Here is a 21,581-nt window from a genome sequence, read left to right as displayed (position 1 = left end):
CTGTTTGTAAACAGTCCAGATGCTTTTAGTGAAAATTGAGGTTTCATTATTAAATATAGACATGTAACTAACATCATAACATACTATATGTCATATATCCACATGTGTATATATTTTAGTAAAGTGCAAAATGTAAATATTGTGTTTTTATATTGTGCTATTTAAATGTATAAATTGTATATAAACATTTATGTCCATGTAAATTTTATACACATATTCTGTAGTCTATAGTAAATTATAGTTTGGTCTAACACTTTTTATTACAGGCAGTTCCGGAAGTATTCTTGCCACTTTATACAAAGTACCTCTATTTTCAGGGGTTCAATAGTATTTGGTTAAAGTGACAAATGTAAATATAAGCACAATTTTAATACTTGGATGAAAATTCTTTTGCAGTCAATGGCTGCCTGTAGTTTGGAGCCCATGGACATCACCTTTCATATATATATATATATAAATATATATATATATATATATATATATATATATATATATATGAAATCTGCAGTTAAGTTTAAATATGAATTATTACAGCACCCCTCGCTGTCATGGAAACATTGCATGCCACAGATATGACTAAATATAATTTTGGTTTAATTTCTGCGTTATGACTTTATGTAATGTCAGCACTTATCTCCAGTAATGAGAGTGGAATATAAATGTGTATATCGAAATGAAAACAGAGTTTTAAAATAGTTTTTTATGAGTTTGAAGATATCTCCAAACGAACAGAGTCGTAGTTATTCAGTTTTTGATATCATCTTTTAATTTATGATTAGTAATTATTGCAATAGTGACTATTATCTATTTAAATATTACTAGTAAGCATTAATTGGATACTAGTACTTATTTTTTAGAAACTGATACTTATTCATTAAACACTAGTACTTGTATTACTTGTACGTACTAGTATCTAATAAATAAGTACTAGTATAAAAAAAAACTAGCATTAGTATCTAATAGACAAGTACTAGTATCTAATGAATGAGCAGTAGTATCTAATAATAAATACTAGTACCTAATGAATAACTACTAGTACAAAATTAAGTACTAGTCACTTGTGGAATACATACTACTCAAAACTGAGTAGTTGATATCTCAATGACGAATCCCCATAGAGGTCAGTAGCAAAATTTCAAATTTGTTACTAGTAACTATTGAAATAAGTACTATTATCTAATGGATAAATACTAGTATCTAATAATTAAGTACTAAAATCTAATAAACAAATACTAGTATTTAATCAATAAATACTAGTATCTTATGAATAAGCACTAGTACATAAATAATAGGTTAATTAATAGGTACTATTACTTAAAGGAAAATATACTAGTATCTAAAAAATAAGAATGAGTAACGTTAAACTAGATACTAGTGCAGTTTATAGATTAACTTGCTATACGACAAGTTTTTTAATTTATTTATAAATACATATACGTGCGTGGAAAACAGCGTACGCATTTCAATACCTTTTTTTGTGTGTATGTAACATTTATACGGTATTTCATTATGGACTTTTATTATAAAACAAGTCAACCGGAAGTGGTTGTGGGTATTTGTTTTGTTTTTAATGTGAGGCTTCCTGGAGCACCGGCGGCTGAGTCAGTTTCGCAGAATGAAACCTGAAGATGATTTTGGTTTTGATCTGGCGTTAGACGACGAGACAACGAACGTTAGTAGATCAGTTCACGAGATGAACCATTTATGGGGGGAGATCGTGAGCTTTTCCCATATATAACGTAGACTAGCTGAAGTTAGTGTCCTGTAATCTGTTCAATAATTTAAACCAGTTCATATTATGTAAATATCGCGATCGATAGTCATTCATCGTTGTTAAAGTTTCTGCTTGAGAAGACGTGCGTTTCGGTGTTTAAACTCCACGAGCGGTGCAGATATGGGATAACAGCAGTAATTAGAATAAACGGCTTTAGACTCCATCTTTGTAAACTAAGTACGAACCTTCATTTATTATACTGCTTTACTGATATATTTGTCGTTTGACTGGGTGTTAAGTCACGTTCTCATTTTGAATTCAGCTGTTTGCATGTTGACATGGATCAGAGTCAAGAGAGTGGGAATATGGAGGAGGTGAGGATATGTGATCCATCCATCCTTCCACAATGTCTTGATCAGACAGGTAATGTTTTGCTGCATTAAAACATGCGTTATAGTGGCTAACATGCTGATTTTACAGTGCTGATTTTACTTTGCTTTCCAGATGTTGCTTACTCAGACAGTGACGTCCCATCAGAAAACCATTGTGTTAATGAAGATCACAGGATGCCTTCAGACCCAGAGGGGCTCTTGGAGTCAGCAGACCCCACATCAGTAGAGATCTGCCAACAACAAGAGCTTTTAAGAGATATGCAGAAGCTCCAGACTGATGAAGACCGCTCTCTGTGCGCCGGGGCTTCGGAGACTGATTCTGGGAAAGCGTCTGAGGACTCTGCATTAGCCGACAGTGGCCACGATGACTCGGGCGAGTTTGTCGTAACCATGTTAGCTCAGGGTAAGATGGAGGAGCAGGGAATTGGGATGGAAGGAGCCTTGTCCTCTCTATCTGAGACCGGCACACCTCCGGGACCTCCCTCGCACAGGAACGAGGATGTGACGGCGGAGAGTTGGAGACAGCACAGGAAGCATGTATTTGTGCTGAGCGAGGCTGGGAAGCCCATCTATTCCCGATATGGAAGTGAGGAGGCCCTGTCCTCCACTATGGGAGTGATGATGGCCTTGGTGTCCTTCGTTCAAAGTGGAGACAACATCATTCGCTCCGTTTACTCCGGTAGGTGACTTAGGAAAGATTGGCCCAAAGACTCTGTGAAGTGAAAATTGAATGCAGATTTACTCCTCTCACAAAACGGCTAAAAATCTTTGTTCATTCAAATGCACTCTTCACCTTCTAATATCCTCTGACATAGAAACGCAAGTATCTTTTAGTGTTTAATTTAATTGATCTGATTTTTCATGTAGCCCATATATATATATATATATATATATATATATATATATATATATATATATATATATATATATAAAAATATAAATATTGTAAATCCTTTAAATCAGTTTGGTCGAACAGTTAGTTTTTTTTTTTTTATCAGTATTTTGCTGAAAACTTTTGAATTTTACATTTTTTTTTTACCTACTTTTTAAAAAATATAGCGTTTTTAATTCATTTTTTTCTCGATTCTGTATATTATGTTTAATGTAATAAAAATGCACTTATATTCAAAAGTTAGTTTTGTCAGATTTTAGACATATATGGAAAATATTTTACATTCACCAAGGCTGCATTTTGATTAAACATTTAGTAAAAAAGTAACATTGTGAAATATTATTACAATTTAAAATAACTATTTTCTGTTTTACTATATTGTAAAAGGTAATTTATTCCTCTGATGGCAAAGCTGAATTTTCACCAGCATTACTCCAGTCATTTAGTATCTCAATTATTATAATCATTGTTGAAAAAATTTGTGCTGCTTAGTATTTTTGTGGAAACAATGAATTTATTTACAGAATTTTCTGATAAATAGAAAAAAGCAGCAATTATTTAAAATAGAAATGTTTTAATATTAGGGATGCACGATATTGGATTTTGGCCGATATTCGATATGCCGATATTTTCTAAATAATTTTGGCCGATGCCGATACCGATATCGATATATATACAAATATATACTGATATATTTACAAATATATACTGATATATTTAAACTTTAATTTTACTGAAGAGAAATCCATGTATCTCTTCTGTACTGATTCTACCATAAATTTATTATTTTACAAATGTAGACAGACATTCACATCTGAAAAACAGGTCAATTATTTCACTTGGAGAATATCGGTTTGGCTCATCGGCAGAAATATTCATATCGGCCGATACCGATAATGGTCATTTTAAGCTTTTATCGGCCGATACCGATGTTGTGCCGATATTATCGTGCATCCCTATTTAATATTTTAAATGTCTTTACTATCACTTTTGATCACTTTAATGAATGTGTTCTTATTGAATAAACGTATTCCTTTACACTTTGAATGGTAGTGTATATTGTTTACATCCACAAATGTGAACACATTTTCACAAATTCTTATGCAATTGCGGTGTTAGTTAATCATATACCTAAGTAATGAATAATCATTCTTAAATAACTTAAACTGGTTCTTCTCTCCTGATAGATGAGCACACGGTTGTGTTCATGCAGCGGGGTCCTCTGGTGCTGGTGTCCGTCTCCAGCAGCCGTCAATCAGAGCAGCAGCTCCGTAACGAACTGCTCTACGTCTACAACCAGATCGTCAGCATGCTCACGCAGGCCAGCATCACCCGCATCTTCGAGCACAAGAAGAACTACGATCTGCGTCGCCTGCTGGCCGGCTCGGAGAAGATCCTCGACGGCCTCCTTAACCTTGTGGACTCAGACCCCAGCCTGCTACTCTCCGCCGTGCACTGTCTCCCCTTGGCCTCATCTCTCAGGGACTCACTCAGTCAGATTCTCCAGAAGGCCATCACGCCTAACCTGGTCTTCTCAATCCTCATAGCCAAGAACCAGCTGCTCACCATAGTGCAAGAGAAGATGGTCATCGACGATGCCCGACTAGAGCCTGCTGACCTCCACCTGCTGCTGAACCTCATCGGGGCCTCGTCTGCCTTCCAGGCTGGGGAGATCTGGACGCCCATCTGCCTGCCCAGTTTTAATCCTGACTGTTACTTTTATGCGTACATCTCGTACCTGGACCCTCCTGAATGTACTGTTTGTCTGGTTCTTCTGTCCACTGATAAAGAGGCGTTTTATTCTGTGGCCGAGTGTAAGAGAAAGATCGAGGAGGCTATGCAAACGCAGAATGCGCTCAGCTCCATAGCGAAAGCACATTCGTACAGCGTTAGTCAGGTGGGAGTGTCTGACCTCAGGCATTTCATGTACAAGCCTTTTGATGTGCCCGACAACCATCGCCAGCTAACACAGTTCACCAGGTGAGTCTTCACGGATATCACAAAATCGGTCCAGCTCACTTCTTCCCAAAATAAACATTATTTATATGATTTCTTTAAATGAAGCATGGATTTTTTTTTTTGTTGTTTTTATGAGATTGATCCATATTTTTATTTTAACCATCTACTTGTTGTGAACACTTTTATTATTAAATAAATATAATGTATGTGCTGTGATGCGCTATTGTGATGGTTAGCTAAAACTAAAACTATTAAAAACTATTACCAAAAATAAGATTAAATAAATAAAAGTTTTAGATGAAAAACTATAAAATTGATTAAAAATGTTGCCTTGACAACTAACAGAAATAAAATGTTTAAGTATTAAAATAAAATATATAAAAAACTATAATTACATTTATTAATAAATAAATTGTAATTATAAATAAAATGACTAAAAACTTATTGAAAATAAAGTAAGGCTTAATCGTAAAAATAATAAATATGAAAAATTAATTAAAGTGAAAATTGTAAATGTATTTAGTTAAAGTCTTTTTGCTGGCTTCATGACATCAGATTTTTCCTCAGCATCTCTACAAGTAACTTTTGAACTGTATCAGTGAGCTGTAGATCTGAGCTCATAATCACGCTCTCACATATTTCCTGAATGAATTTCACAGAGGAATTGAAAGCATTTTTTCTTCATTTATCCTGTTGTTTGATGCCAATAGAATGTGTGTCATGAGATGTGCGGTACAATGTAATCTACCACTAATAAAATTTCAGAAAATATCGAGATCTAAAGCACAAAGCCACCTTTGTTTTTCTCTGTGCCTCATGGGTTTCCTGCAGCCCAGAGATGGAAGCGCCGTACAACAGTGAGGAGGAGCAGATGAGACTCCTGGACCTGTACAGAGACATGCACGGCCGAATCCACAGCACCTCACGCCCCCTCAAGCTCATCTACCACGTGGCCGAACGTGAGACACTGCTGGCCTGGGTAAGTGAATGACAACTGCTGTCAAACGCATCTGTTCCAGTCCTCTGAGAGCAAAACATGCTTTCTATGTCGCCTGGCACTTTCACGTCGTTCTCTCCGCACAGACCTTGAAAGATTGAGTAACCTTTAAGGCCTCTGAGCAGCACTCAACATTTGCATATGCATATTATGCAAATGAGGATCCTGACCTTGCTCCAAATGGAGTTCATTTGTAATATTCTCAGGTTAATTATGTGTTGCCCAAAGCAATTTAAAGGAAAAAGTTCACCAAAATTTTAATTTCCTGAAAATGTACTCCCCTTCAGGGCAGGCCATTCAAAATTGTGTTTCTTTCAATTAGCATTACAGTACTTGCTCACCAATGGATCCTCTGCAGTGAATGGGTGCCGTTAGAATGAGAGTCCAAACTGCTGATAAAAACCACAATAAGTAGTCTCCAGTCCATCAATTAATGTGTTGTGAATTGAAAAGAGACAGGTTTGTAAAAACCAGCTCCAGCTCAGAGTTCAAGCACTGTTTGGATTACTTGTGATGTTTTGATCGGCTGTTTAGACACCCATTCTGACGGCACCCATTCACTACAGAGCTCCAAATCTATGATTTACATGACCTAAATGGGAGGACCTTTTTTTTTTTTTGGCTTAACTATTCCTTGCATTTTTCACATTTCAGGTCACGAGCAAATTCGAGTTGTATACATGCTTCAGTCCCCTTGTCACGAAAACCTGTGCTATCAATGCCATCACTAAACTGCTGCGCTGGATCAAGAAGGAGGAAGACCGTCTGTTTATCCGATACCCTCCAAAATACTCCACCACCCCTAACCCCAGTAAGAGCTCTAAAGGAGGTAAGAGTCCAGTTGAATCAGATGTATGTTTACTTGGTAGTTTACAAGATTCCCTTCGTCTGCTGACCATTTGCTTTGTTTTGGTTTCAGATGCACATTGACCAGACGGACCCGCTGCGATCTGACCGCTAAAATAGCAGGACGTGCATCTTCGCATTCACATTTAACTCAGTTTAATAAAACAATGGAGATGATTCCACCAAAAGATCCTAATCTACCATGGGTTAATAAGTCATGTAAAGCTGCTGCTTTTGTTTTTGTGTCTTTAACCATTTGACAGACACATCTTGGACTGGATCTGATTTTATGTGGAAGAAAAACTAATCAAATTTTGTGAACCTTTTATTCCAGAACAGGACAGTTTGAGCTTTTCATAGCAAAGGCCCAATAAAATGTGGATTTTTTTTCCCTTCCCTACTGGTGGCAGTGAACAATAATTGAAGCTATAACCAGATTATTTTACTTTATAGGAAAATTTAATTGCATATAGATTAGATGGTATTAAATGCAAAGATCAAATCTGGTTTCCCAGTGATGAGCTGTTTATCAAGTCTCTTATTTAGCATGGCTGCTTCAGCTGTGCGTTGTCACATTGCACCTTTGTTCTTTCTTGTGATGTATTGCTTTTAGAGGTTTTCTTTTCCTTTTTGTCTTTTATGGTTTTCTACTTGAAACTGAACAGACCAACCATTGCTCCAATTTAATGAAAGAAAATATCATGATAAAACATATCACCAGATCATAAAATTCTGTCTTAACTATGGGATTAATGTACTTTCATTTCTGTCTCAGTTAGGTTACTGCACAGCATGTGTGGTTTACTCTTGTATATATTTGTTTGTTTCCTGTTTGACATGCCGCTCATGAATCGTGACATTTATTCTTCTGGCATGTGCACTATGATGCTGTCAAGATCAAGACCTCCAAAATTAGGTTTGTTTTAACCACTGGGCATAACAGGAAAATCCTCAATGTATGATATTTGGAGAACTACATGAATTTTTTTTTCTTTTTCTGGAAAAACATTTGTATTCAAGAGGAATAATATATTGGTGCTGTAATAAATCTGAGGTTGCTCAAAGCACATGTATTTTGAAATCTCATATACTGACGTGAATGCAAAATTGAGTCTAAGTGCATGATCAAGATGTATTGCTCAAGTTCAGCTCGATGACAGGGAAACATAAGCTCAACAGTGTTTTTATTTCTCATTTCAGACATTTTTTGTTTGGTACTATTAGCTTTTTCACAGGCTTTAAAAAAAACACATTTCTCTTTTACTCTGCGTACATGATCTAAGAGACTATATGGTATTTTACTCTACAATGTTCTCTCACGGTAGACCACTAAGGAACAATTGCATTAAAGCAGTAATGCCTTCTGAACAATATAAAGCTCTACAGAGCTGTTAAGTTAAACCTTCTCAATAACTATTAAATAACTTTTCCATAACCACTCAATAAATTAAAATGACATGTACAAAGTTTGTCATTAATTTACATTTCAGATTTTAAAAACACATCTGTGCATATTTTCTACATTACATGCATTTATATTTACACAGTGTTCTCCACGCACAATTACAAGCTTTTTAACAAACACAGTCTTTCTTTAAAATAAAGGGCACATCTTAACTTAAAAAAGACACAAAATAGAGCTCTGTGTAAGCAGTGCCAAATAATTTCATTTAGTGGCACCTCACAGTAGGTTAAAACCGCCGTGGTAGTAAAACACCAGACGCTCAGAAGTTGGAATCTGATAAAGACGAAAAGGATATATGACCACGTTAGAATGATTAACCAGCAGCTCTAAGGGGAACAGAACTTTTTGTGCACATCCTAAATCCAGAAGGTTATCCAAGTAAACCGTAACAAAATTCTAGCACAAAGTTCCTGAATTGTACTGCCCTAAATACTCTGGTGCATTGGCAACATAAGTGATACTATCACTTCACATTCAAGAAAATGGCCAAAAATGAACAAAACATTTCAACATAAAGAAATAAGTGCAATTACAATAAGTGAATTTAACACATTCTTAAAATCTTGGTTGAATGAGAACATTTAAAGTTAACCAGGACTGATTTATGATGTGCCTTGAGTTATGAGGGATAGGAAAACCTTATATTAAAAAAAGAGCTTATTAATCTGCCTGTCACTGGTATAAAAACCAATAAATATCTGAATGTTATGAACGTACCTCCATTGGTATCTTACAGTCAGTTTAGACATTTAAAGTGCCCCTATTATGCCTGTGATGAAAGGTTCATATTTTGGTTTTGGGAGTCCCCAACAACAGGTTGACATGCATGCAAGGTCAAAAAACACTTGTTGTCTTATAATATGCATTTATTTTTTTCATTATTTGCTCAACGACTCCCAGACAATTCGCTCAATTATTAATTTTTCCAAGCTCCTCCTTTGTGTGACGCTAATCTGCGGTGATTGGTCCGATTGGTCTAATTTTCGTTTCATCATTCCTGTAATGCCTGATAAAGCAGTGTTTGTGAGTGCAGTGCTGCTTTGTTTACAGCGTAACCAGGGAAACAGCTATTTTACTGCTCCTAAAGCCACACCTAGTGGCAAAGATGTCATGTTGACATCAACATGAAATGGCTTTGGATTGGTTTTTAAAATGACTAATTTCAATGATTCAGAGTCGACTCTTTCTTTTGAGAGACAGTGACTTTATAAACGGTGCTCTTTCAGATGTAAAACTTTGCAGGATGTTTTCATTCACCCAGAGCTGTGTAACACACTGCATGAAAGGTGATTTTCAAAAATCCATAATAGGGGCACTTTCATAAAAGTCTTTTATATAAAATTTGAGGGGTTAAAGGTTGAGTTTTCCTTCACGTGGCTCAGGTGTGTCATCGCCCTGTCATATGCCATGTGTACTGACTTGCGCACATTCGGTTTCTTGCCCTCCATCAGACGCAGCCTGTCAACAGTGTCATCAATGCCCATGTGATGGAGCTTGTCCAACGGCAGCCACTGCCTGATTATCAATTAATAACAAAACAGTGACTTTAGTACACCTATAACAGACTTCGAAATATGTTTCACGAAGTGGATGTTTCTCCTTACCAGGTTCTTTTTGTATCAAAAAACAGCACAAGAAAGAACTTCTCCTCTGTCTCCTCCTGTCTTCGTTTACCCAGATCCAAAACATCTGCTGGAGGCACTGGGATGGGAATGCCGTTGTGAAGAATTCCTTCCCGGGGCATATTAGGATTGACAATCTGTTGAAAAGCATCGTTACTTTAGGCTAGGACAGGCTGGATATACATATATTTAAGGGTCTCGTGTATATATTCAACACCATGTGATCCTTACCATTGCAGGGTATGAGGGGTATCCACGACATTTTGCCCAAACCAAGGTAAGAGGTTCCATCTCATCATTCTGAGAAGTTTCTTTGCCTACAAAAGTACAGACAATGATAGTTGAGCAAAACAAATGAAAGAGGAGCGATAGTTTAAAGGTATTCGTTGTACTCACTTGCATTAGAAACTCCATTCTCCTCCTCACCGACAGGAACTTTGCTGAGAGCTGGTTTACCACGACTTCGTTTTGGAGGTGAGGAACTGCAGAAAACATTAGAAGATATACGATTTTAAAATGCAAAGCTCTTGTAGCAGGCACTTTGAACACCTGAATTACAGGAGTAAAGGGTCCTGTCATATAACTGGTTTCCATCCACAAACTTTCAAGTAAATTTTGGATTGCTGCATAAAAATCTTGCAAAAAACTAAATTCAAATATAAAAAGTGAGTGGATACATGTTTTATTCGGAAAGCAATCATGAGCATGAACATATCAAATCTATCTGAAGTATTTCTAATATAAAAATTGTTAAACAAAGCTGAAGTTTTAGCACCCTCCAGTCTTCAGTCAGTGTCCTTCAGAAATCACTGTAATATGCTGATTTTCAGCTCAAGAAACATTTCTCAATATTAGTAATATTGAATTGTTTTTTGGACATTCTTTGGATTCTCAGGATTCAGGGTTCGAAAGAACAGCATATATTTGAAATAAAACCCCTTCAGTTTAAATGTAATCAGTGGGCTGTCAAGGCAGATCAGATCACTTCAGACAGATGTTAACATCGAATCTAAACTGGGACCCTAGTGACAGCATCCATTACCTGTGTGCTGGGAAGGTGGGAGTGCAGCTTTCTGAATCTGATGAGTTGCCGCTCTGTCTCTTGAGTCCATTTGTGATGCCTACATAAAGAGCATTAGAGCACTTTAGCAAATTAAACACATCAAAGTGGACAGCACTTAAATCACTGCTCAAAAACTTGAGATATCGCTTCAGTAAAGATATTCCAGTACCGTTTTCTTCAGGTGAAGATTGGGCCTTTTCTCCTTCTCCATCCGAGCATGTACTCAGTCCTCTGGACCTCAGCTGATGAGGGGACGGAGGGGGTGATTTTGGGGCTGGTGGTGCTGACAATAATTTGGCTGGTGTGGTCTGCTTCAGCGATACATCATTTTCAGCTTTGCTGACTCCATTTTGCAATAAAACAGGCTTGTCCTTTGTTAGTCTGGTTCCATTTTTAGCTTTCTTAAAGAGAACCGACGTCCGACGACCCACACCCATCTTGGGCAAATCTGATGGGCTCTCTGTGGAGGAAACCCTGATCACTGCATCCTGGAAGCTCTCGTCGTCTTCTAAAGTCTGATCATGATTTTCTTTCAGACCTCTTTCTTTTCCTTTTGCCCTCCGTTTTCTGTTTCCAGGTTTATTTGACTTTGCTAGAGTGGAGGTCCGTCCCATCTCAAGGCAGAACATGGGCGGGTTTGGTGGAGCATCTCCAGGTAAAGGTGAAGAGGCCGGACAAGTGGGTTCCTGCACTTTTTGGGATGTTGATTTCTTTAAATCTTCAACCATGGAAAGAAATTAATGATTAACTTAAATTTACATATAACACATGAGGTTTGAATAAAGAACTCGTTATCTGTCACTTTTCTGCCATGGTCTATTGTGGAAGCCCATTTGTGCCTCAATAAAACATTTGAAACAACAAATAGTAATCCTTGATGTTATTCTTAACTAAAATATAATTATATTCTTAATAAAAAAAAAAAATATATATATAAATATGAAATGAAAAACCTGAACTGACAAACTAAACTTGCAAATTAACTAAAATAAAGTTGAAGTAACAATTACTTAAAATGGAAATAGATCCATTTAAAGCTTAATAAAAACTATAAAAAAAATAACAGAAGTGAACATTTTTTTAATTACTGAAGAAAAAGTAAAAGAACAAAAGCTAATACAAATATTATATATATATATATATATGCTACAATATTATATGAATAATATTAAACTTTTAAACTAATAAAATATGAAGTTACGAATATGAAAAGTAGCTGCAATTATCTTTTTATATATATTTTATTTTACTGAGGCACAAATGGTATTCTCTGAAATAGAGACTTTGGGGGCATCCATAATATTATTTTTACTTACCTGAAAATGATATAGTACATAAATCATATAGCATGAAATTCCGAGAATAGCAGACATTTTCCAGGCATGTCTTACACTTCCTCTGGACATGATTTATCTTGTTTACTTGTTTACTGCATTACCTGTGTTGGAGGTTATGTAATCCATCTTTTCCCCTTTAATTTTCCCATTCAGCAGTCGTGAGTTGCGGTCCCGGTGGCTGATTTTGTGACGGAGGCTGTTGATTTCTCTGCGCAGCAGGCGCATGCGTTTTGTACGACCTCCGCTGGTGCGCATAGATGCCACCAGATCCAGTTTGTCCAGCAGGGTTTTCAGCTGCTCCTCACGACACATGTGCACACGATTTTCAGGGTCCAAGAGCAAGTCAACTGTAAGTCAATTGATAGAAAGGAAAATGTAATGATTAATATTCAGGCAACCTGGGCTACATTTAATGTGTTTTTCTTGAGCCTTTCTGAAGCTTTAAAATGACATGAAGGCAAGCATATAATTACAGATCTACTTTTTTTTTGTCATTAAAAATATCAATATTTTTTATTGTCATTATTTTGGGGATGTTTACCTTCATCCCACCAGGAGATCGTGGCGTTGTGTTTGCTGGCCTGTTCTGGCAGGTGCATGCCTGTGCTGGGATCAAGGCCTATGCTGAGAGCCTGAAGTTGGGCGTGTCTCAGAATAGCTCCGCCCACCTCCCGAAGTTGCATGGCAGCTTTGTGGAACACTGTGTCATTGGAGTTGTATCTCAGACAGTTGGATATCATGAGATTGAAATCACTTTCCAAGTCAGCCACCGATGAGTATTTATGGGCCTCTAGTTTGTCGTGCATCGTAGAGAAGTCCATCGGCTCAGAAACAAACTCCAGATAGTCTGGAACCTGGGAAAACATAATAAAAAGGACATATGGAAAAAAGGATTTCCCCTACTCTCTTAAAATAAAATAGGTCAGTCTACAAAGTACATACGTCGTGGCCATGGCTAAATGAAAGGAAATTTAAAAAATGCTTATTTCCTCACCTCCTTCAAATTGACCGGTGAGGTGAAAATTTGATCAGTGTCTTTCTCCTGCAGCTGCTCCAGTGTAGAGCGCAGAAACAGCAGCGCCGGGGTGAGCTGCAGCTCCAGCACAGCCTGCTGAAGTTTCATCTTACCAGAGAAGAGAGCCAAATTAAACCGATGCTCTGAATTAGTAATTAACTCAGGCCTGTTCTGGCAATAAGTGATGCTTTGCAGAGAACAGGGCCTTGACAAGATAACAAAAGAACATTACAGACACAAAGGGATCTGTGTCACCTGTTCTCTTTTAAGCCTCTCCCTCTTTCTTATGAGCTCAATAAGAAGTCGAGCTTTTTCCAGGTCCTGACGAAGCTTCTGCCAGTACTTTAGCTCTTCTCTGACTGCCTGCAACTTTGCATCTGGCTCTCTCTAAAAATGAATGAAACAAGTTAACAAATCTGTAAATGTAATGCACATACAAGCAATCTGAGGTCTTTTAACACCGTAATAATTATGTCCTGTGCAGAATCCTATGCAAAAGATTAGAAAACATGATCAAATTAGCCATAATATGTAATAAACAAACAAACATGGGGCAGGGAAAGTGTGAATGACGAGTGCTGCAAATTTGTAGAAATCGGCAGCGCTTTCTGCTGGCACAGATTCTGTGTGGGCTTGGTTATTAACAGTTGGAGAACAGATTATTTATTTACACTCTTTACTGTCAATACAAGCGTAATGTGTTACAGCACACTAACCTGCTCTGACTTCTGAGCCTGTAGATGAGAATGGAGCCGGCGGATGAGCGGCACTCCATTACGAGAGTGACGCTTTAGCAGCCAGTAATTGTGGAGCCTCTGCATAAACTGATTCTTCCTTTCAACAGAAACCCCTGTGCAAATCTTGTTGAGCCTATTTAAGAAATATCAGAAAGGCCATTAGTTCAATTCTACATGAGACACTCACAACCTATTTCTCATCTGTAATGTAAACACTGGATATCTAATTAAATTCAATTAATCCATTAGCATTATAAAAAGAGAGTAGATGTGCTTGTAAAGGACTCTGAAATGTCAATATCCAATTTTTTTAAGGCAAGGCTTGATGGTCAATTTCATACACAAAAGCATCTTAATATATCCCAATAATTATGCTTAATAAGTATATGTTTGTTTGCCATTATCGCCGTAACATTTTTACCAAGATTCAATCAAAAAGAACCAACCAAAAGCTTAGGGTTAAGTTTTTTTATGCTTTTGAAAGAAGCCTCTTATGCTGATCAAAAATAAAGTAAAAATCATAATTCTGTCGAATATATATTATTATAATATAAAGCAGCATTTACTTCATTAGAAATTTGTTGTTACAGTGTAAAATAATTTACTGTCACTTTTGATCAATTTAATGCATTCTTACTAAATACATGTATGAATTTATTACTGACCCCAAACTCCTAGAAAAGTTACCTTAAAGGGTTACTCCACCCCAAAATGAAAATTGTCATTAATCACTTACCCCCATGTTGTTTCAAACCCGTAAAAGCTTAGTTAGTCTTCGGAACACAATTAAGATATTTTGGAATAACCAAGATTGCACGTCTGATGGCAGATGGATTATTCTGATGATGACTTTTCATACCTTTAATGGACCTTGACACTGTTATTTACCTGGCAGTATATGGGACAGTCTCAAGGCTCCAGGTTTTCATCCATATTATCTTAAATTGTGTTCCAAAGACGAACAAAGCTTTTACAGGTTTGGAACAACAGGGGTAAAGTGATTAATGACAAAATTTTCATTTTAGGATGGAGTATACCTTTAAAAGCTATTCTTGCTTAACATTATTTTCCAGCCTAGACTGTGTTTTAGGAAGATAAACAGTATTAATTCAATTTGATGATGATTTTAGAATAAAGTCACTTCTACACTGGCCAAATATAAAGAAGAAGATAAGGTTCTTCTACATGTTTAAAGTAAGTAGGGCTGCATGATTAATCAAATGTGCATCAGAAAAGCCGGTTCTGTTATTAGTAGTAAATCTCCAGCACGTGCTTTCAGATGGAGCAGCATTTACTACACAGAGCCGTATTTCACAGACAAGATACGCAAAATCACGTTCATAATCGCAGATGATTTAATCATGCAATAATGAAATTGAAGAAATTGTTCTGTGATTATGAAAGCTGTTTGCATAGTTTGTCAGTGAACTTTGGCTCTGTGTAGTAAATGCTGCTCCATCTGAAAGCATGTGAAAATACCACATTAAATAACAGATTTTTACTCTTAACCCACTTTATAACGTCAGTCGAGTGTTTGAAATAAATCCTTCTGTGAGATGATATGGCTTCTTACACAGAATAAAGGGGCGGTCACACTAGCCTTTGAACATGCGGAATTATTTCGGACGTCGCTGCGAATATGGGCGGGGGCAAGATATAACGGTTTCCCCTCAGTTATCACAGCATGTACTTTGTCTTTTGTGACTTATTGCGTATATATTGTGACGAAAGCGTCTTATTATATTGTACTCTCTGTCTCTCTCTCTCTATAAATATATACACACTAAAAAATAAAGAAATTATAGAACATGTACTCATTCAAATGTACCATCTGTTCCTGTAACCATTGACACTGCGAAACATGCAGCTTCTTTTTTTATTATCTTTTAAATATGTATTATATAAAATATGATGCTGCACTATGGATAATATTAGCACTTTCTTAATTGTTTTTTTTTTGGTTGAGGTCACACAGTGACGTATCGATCATCTACTGGTCACACAACTTCACGTGATGCGAATTCGCAGGTCAGAGTTCAACAAACTTGAACTTTCGAACGCAGCGAAATGTGAAATTTTTCGCTGAGCCTGCGTTTCCGGTCTGACACATGCGTATTAATGGAAGTCAATGGAACGAAAAGTGCAGTGTGAGCGCCCCTTAAGGCACGCAACATATTTTATAGTATTCTTAGCAGTGATAAAGGCTTTGTGATGTTGATTAGCATTGCATTATTATATACTTTATTCTAATAAAAATTATAATAAGATGAAATCAGATAGGCCATATATTGTCGTAGTCGTGTGTTTATTAGTCACGCTGAATCAATGAAAGCAGTTAAATCTTCTGTTTATTCAGCAACCGCTATAAGGGATTTCCTGGGTTTCTTCTTCAGGGCATATTTGTAGTTTCAGCACGAGAGCGCCCTCTGGCCTTCGGATGAAGATTTAATACTGATCACAGAACCGTGCTTCACTGAGAGATATGCATGACAATCACAGCTTCTGCTTAATCATGATTTATCGCCTTTGCTATTTAATTTAATCGTGCAGCCCTAACAGTAAGGTAAAATCAAAAGACCAGGCATAACAGTCAAAAAACATTTACCGAAAGGACGGTATCTGCGGCACCAGCAGGAGCGGCACTCCTGTCTTCCGCGAGGTTCCTGACGGATTCTTCTGTGTTTTCTTCTGTTGTGAAGCAGAACCTTTTTTCCGACCATTCTGGCTTTGCTGCAGTGAAGGTACTAATGTGTATGACCTCTGACCTCTGTTACCCCTGCCCCCGACCAACCCGTTGTCTTCATCCCCCTCGGTCTCCATCCCAGGAGGCGAGTGATTCTCGCAAAAAGCAGTCTTCTTCACAGTAAAAGTGGTGCCATTGGTGCCAGTCTCCCGCACAGGGTCGATTTTCATATAGAGCCCAGCTCTCTGGGCACAAGTAACATGAAATGCCCTGTAGCAGTTCGCTTTGTGGCACTGAATAGATGCCCCCCTGCCTTTCTGCTTGCACAGGTAACAGGTGAGCTTCCATCGCGCAGGAGGAATGTTATTCACTCCCTCCACAGGCTCCAGGAACACAGTGTTGGCAAAGCACACTTCAGGGATCCATATGGCACAGATGACGTGGGCCCAGCTTCCTTCACTGGTTTGCTTGAATGCACCTCCCCGATTGGGGCAGAGAACGCAATCGACAGGACGCGACGGAGACTGCAGACAGCGCCTGCACAGCCACTGACCCTCGGGGATGTAAGGCACCCCATAGCATTCCTGGTGCACAGCGAGGTTGCAGATGTCACAGAACAGGATGACGTTGCTGTTGAGACACTCGTCGTCGAGGCAAACGCAACAGTAGGCATCTTCGTCGATGGTGCTCTGGGACAGCGTCTGGCTGCGGGACTCCAAAATGGACTCGCGCTCAAGTCGGTCAATCAGTAACTCGAACGTGTCAGGGGGGACTGAAGCGTGTCCATCGGACACACGCTTTTGATTGACCATCTCTAGCCAAGCCATGTCCTCCTCATCCATGTCATACTCCGCTTCATTGTCCAGCTCTTCCCCTGACTTCTCCATGAAGCGGTAATAAGCCACAGGAAGAGGAGGAGCCTCTGAAGCTGTGAAAGTGTCCACATTACGAAACGTAGGCTTAGGCAAGGGGGTTTGGTTATGAGCCACCTGGTTTTGCAAGCCATATTGAGAGCTTGATTTCTTTTTGGCTGTGTGTTTGCCATCTTTCCGCTTGCTTTTAGATGTGGTCTGTTTGTTTCCCTGTCTCTGCTCACTGTTCTCTTTGTTACTGTTGCATTCCGTCAGATCCTGAGCCAGCATCTCGTCTTCTGTTACAACAGAGATTTGGTCACAGATGTTGATCCGGTGGAGCCGTCCTTCCAGCTCAATCTCCACCATTTTCTGAGCCTGTGCATATGTAAGTGTGTCTCTGGTTGTAGAGAAGTTCAGCCTGCATGGAGAAGGTGGACAGAGCAAAGCGTCTGTGTCAGCGAGGCTGGATGGACCTACCTGACCCTGATCCTTTCCTCTGACCATTCCTCTCCCAAAGCCTCCAGCCCTGGATTGGCCAACTCGTTTTCTTAACTTCCTCATTGGAGTGGTCCTCTATACAAATGCTAAAATACGAATGGACATAAGTACCTACAAAGATAAAAAGAATAAATATGTTACAAATATTGAGCAGATACTTCCTTAAAACAAACAAACAAACAAAAAAAACAACAACAGACAAGACACTAAGGTCAGTTTTAAGGACTTACATACACCATCAATATCTACATTCTGATTTTTTTTTTTTTTTACAGAAGAGACTGTTCATTTGTCTTGGAAGGAATTTGCTTGGTTTTGTAACATTTTATTTCCCGCCTGTTGAAAATATATTCTGATTTATGGAGTGATAAAAATAAATCCAAATCCTCTCTGTAAAAACCTTTAATAAGTCAACAAAATAAAACAATTCCTGCTCTATCATTTTTTTTATAAAAAAAAAAAACATACATGCAAATTACTGCATAGTTGTCAAATAGGCAATAAAAAAGTGTTTTATTTTTATTTTTTGCAAAAGGCCATTTTTGAAAAAGAAATGCATATTTATGTGGTGTGAAGTCTGATCTTGAGAAAATATGAAGGGACACTATCAGACAATTCTATTATTATTATCATCATCATCATCATTACATATTTACTGACGTGTAGCCTACCATAAATCTGTGAGACATAAAACAAAAACCTCTTAATAATATACATATAGCATGAGAGAGATTTATCTTCATTGTAAGACACTCATATTCATATAGTGTTACTTATTTAGTACGAAATTATAATTAACAATTTTTTCCCATGACTTGCTGGACAATTTCAAGACTATACCATTTTAGGATGAGTGATATTTATATCTCCCCTATCATCTCTCTAAAGACTAAACACATAATAGTTAGTAATTCGAATCCCACTTCCGTGAACGCTACACGTCACAAGGTAACACATTTGCATAATTCCCGCCCACAAACACTTCATTCTACTGACCACTGCTTCTCAAATCTCAGGGAGTTTTTTTACATCTAGGGGAGTATGCTGTTAATTTGGACCAGAGACTGAACTTAGCAATGCTTTGAACTAATCATTTGAGAATCGTTTGAAAATTAGGTGATATTTTGAGAAAACCAAAGCGTTTTTAATCTTGCATGCATGTAATCATATGCAAGAGACTCCCAAAACAGGTAAAAAAAATTGCATAATAGGGGCACTTTAACTATCAAATGTAGCAGCTATGGTGTATTTGCCGTGACATAAGTATATGCTTTATTGTGAACAATAAATATAATTACTCAAATGAGCAGATAAACATTTACAGCATGCATGTCACTTCATTTGAAACGTTGGAAATAAATGTATATCAGGCGAACCAATAGAGTGCTTTGCACATATCACGTGAATAATTCGAACCAATCACCGGGCAGACCTTCAAATTTTCCTCGACCCAGCTGACGTAGTTCGGTTGCAGAGCGCTAAATACCAATCCTGAAGCGAGACAGACGAGTCAGCCATTTTAGCAGGGCTGATGGACAGCCTCAACCTTGATTGTTTTTCCTGATAACAAACTCTGACGGTGTAATATGCCTTATTTACACATAATTTGCCAAACGACAAATAACTGCACATGACGCTATAGCTATTTGCAAGTCGTTTGCATGCAATGCCGTGTGAGTATCTGCACAGAAAAGGCACTTGTGTGTATCGTTAATAAAGCGCCGTGTACAGTCAGCAAAGCAGCGCCTTTCAATGCTGGAGCCATGTTTAGAGAGTGCAAACAAGCAAGTAACCGCAGCGCTACCTGACCCCGTGACATTACTGTTTATAGAAAACAGTGGAAAATAAATCTGCAAACTTACTCTTTTATCGATCGCTCGAAACGACAGAGAATGCCGGTCATATCCAGGAGCGACAGCGTCCTCTTCTGTAGCAAGACGGGCTTCCTCAACCCTCCATTGAAGAGACTTCCCACAAAAACGTTTCTAAACACACATCTCGGCTCTTTACACAACACTAACACCTTGACATGGTGCCCGAGTGTTTCAAATAGGCGCCTGACATTATTGCAGAATGTATCGGGTACATTGAACGTTGGTTTGTAATTAAATTGGCAAGAAAAATACGCCCCTTTAGAAAAAAGACGAATTCTCGGCGTTGGGTTTGCACTTGGCGCGCGCATCATGCGCACTGGTCTGCGATTGGTCGAAATCGTCACCGAGAGGCCGTGAATTCTTAAAGAAGCCAGTAGAAACTGAGAACGATGAGAAAAACAACGCGGTTGACTTCCCTATTATGTTTGCGCGCATAGACTCCATGTTCACATGCTACATAAACGTCCGTGTAAAGTATGGTACATTGTGGGGGGGGGGGGGGGGGGGACGTAATTTCTTGACGATAGTCGACACCGTAGTTAATAATAATCCAGATAATAATAATAATAAGATACTAATAATATTAATAATAATATTATAATGATATTTTTAAAAATGTCCTTTCCACTTTCCTATTAAAAGACCATCTTTAATAGTTCTGTATGTGATTTTTGGTCACTTACTATCCATTGTTATTATTATTATTAGGCATATAATTAATATTATTTATTGTTTTATTTTATAATGTTTTAAACAACCTAAAATGATTTAATCTTTTCCTATTTCATCTGAATATAGGCTATAAATACCATCTTTTAATGCACTATATACACACTTTATGCATGTGTAGTATGCATTAGCTTATTTCCCCAAACACACTGGTGTTGGAGGGCACACTAGTTAGCTATTATATTCGGTATTGGCCCAAACTGACCTAAGACATTCACATTTAATAATAATAATATAGGTAATAATAACAATAACAATAATAATGTTTAAAACTGTATTTTAGTCCTTTCCATTTTCTTCTGAATATAAAGACCATCTTTAATGATAGCCTACTATATTTTGTCCACTTACTATTTTTCAGATTTATGTATTTTTTGTATTTTTTCTCATGTAATGTGTTTGAACAACCTGAAAATAGTTAATCTTTAATTTAATTTCCCCCTGAATATATAAACACCATCGTTTAATGTGTATATACACTTTATGCATGTAAGTAGGCTATATGCTTTATAATTTCCCTCAGAAAAACTGGTGTTGGAGGGCACACTTATTATACAATATTGGGCCAATCTGACCTAAGACACTGAAATTTCACACAAATGTGGCCCTGGACCACAAAACCAGTCATAAGTCATTATATTTGTAGCAATAGCCAACAATATACACTGTATGGGTCAACATTACTGTTTTTTCTTTTATGCCAAAAATCATTAGGATATTAAGTAAAGATCATGTTCCACGAAGATATTTTATACATTTCCTACCATAAATATATAAAAACGTAATTCAAAATGTGATTTTCTAAATTTTAAGATTTTTTTTTTTGCTCCCTCAGATTCCAGATTTTCAAATAGTATCATGGACAAATATTGTCCTATCCTTATTTATTCAGGTTTCAGATTAT

The 21,581-nt window shown here is 37.4% G+C and overlaps 2 protein-coding genes across 3 annotated transcripts; one reads left to right on the top strand and one right to left on the bottom strand.

Annotated features, from left to right (window-relative positions):
- Positions 1 to 1,550: 1,550 nt before the first annotated feature.
- LOC127968136 (vacuolar fusion protein MON1 homolog B) lies at positions 1,551 to 7,873 on the top strand. Of its 2 annotated transcripts, none has more exons than XM_052569051.1 (7): positions 1,551 to 1,951; positions 2,037 to 2,137; positions 2,219 to 2,785; positions 4,186 to 4,978; positions 5,789 to 5,936; positions 6,609 to 6,783; positions 6,874 to 7,873. In XM_052569051.1, the coding sequence occupies exons 2-7, from the start codon at positions 2,053 to 2,055 to the stop codon at positions 6,882 to 6,884; spliced, it is 1,779 nt and encodes a 592-aa protein (XP_052425011.1). In that variant the 5' UTR covers positions 1,551 to 1,951; positions 2,037 to 2,052; the 3' UTR covers positions 6,885 to 7,873. The 2 variants fall into 2 exon arrangements, with proteins under 2 accessions (XP_052425011.1, XP_052425012.1); XM_052569052.1 differs by having other exon boundaries at positions 1,562 to 1,951; positions 6,609 to 6,765.
- Positions 7,874 to 7,967: 94 nt separating this feature from the next.
- Positions 7,968 to 20,249, bottom strand: LOC127968135 (bromodomain and PHD finger-containing protein 3). The gene is made up of 13 exons (XM_052569050.1): positions 19,937 to 20,249; positions 16,645 to 18,185; positions 14,019 to 14,172; positions 13,558 to 13,689; positions 13,282 to 13,410; positions 12,829 to 13,141; positions 12,389 to 12,634; positions 11,120 to 11,668; positions 10,930 to 11,008; positions 10,284 to 10,369; positions 10,119 to 10,204; positions 9,870 to 10,024; positions 7,968 to 9,780 (listed from the first exon to the last, which is right to left on the bottom strand). Exons 2-13 carry the CDS (start codon positions 18,135 to 18,137, stop codon positions 9,597 to 9,599), a joined length of 3,606 nt encoding a protein of 1,201 aa, XP_052425010.1. The 5' UTR covers positions 18,138 to 18,185; positions 19,937 to 20,249; the 3' UTR covers positions 7,968 to 9,596.
- Positions 20,250 to 21,581: the final 1,332 nt, after the last annotated feature.

Source organism: Carassius gibelio, chromosome B11 (assembly GCF_023724105.1).
Source record: "Carassius gibelio isolate Cgi1373 ecotype wild population from Czech Republic chromosome B11, carGib1.2-hapl.c, whole genome shotgun sequence".
Lineage (NCBI taxonomy): Eukaryota > Metazoa > Chordata > Actinopteri > Cypriniformes > Cyprinidae > Carassius > Carassius gibelio.
This window is presented reverse-complemented; position numbering and strand designations above follow the sequence as displayed.

What these genes read in the sequence shown, in the direction of transcription:
- LOC127968136 (XM_052569051.1), top strand. Translation starts at nt 2,053, where the DNA reads ATGGATCAGAGTCAAGAGAGTGGGAATATGGAGGAGGTGAGGATATGT. An exon ending in ACAATGTCTTGATCAGACAG is followed by an intron (nt 2,138 to 2,218) that starts GTAATGTTTTGC and finishes TTTGCTTTCCAG; the next exon opens with ATGTTGCTTACTCAGACAGT. An exon ending in CATTCGCTCCGTTTACTCCG is followed by an intron (nt 2,786 to 4,185) that starts GTAGGTGACTTA and finishes CTCTCCTGATAG; the next exon opens with ATGAGCACACGGTTGTGTTC.
- LOC127968135 (XM_052569050.1), bottom strand. Translation starts at nt 18,137, where the DNA reads ATGAGGAAGTTAAGAAAACGAGTTGGCCAATCCAGGGCTGGAGGCTTT. An exon ending in CCGCAGATACCGTCCTTTCG is followed by an intron (nt 14,173 to 16,644) that starts GTAAATGTTTTT and finishes TTTCTTAAATAG; the next exon opens with GCTCAACAAGATTTGCACAG. An exon ending in GATCTCCTGGTGGGATGAAG is followed by an intron (nt 12,635 to 12,828) that starts GTAAACATCCCC and finishes ATTGACTTACAG; the next exon opens with TTGACTTGCTCTTGGACCCT.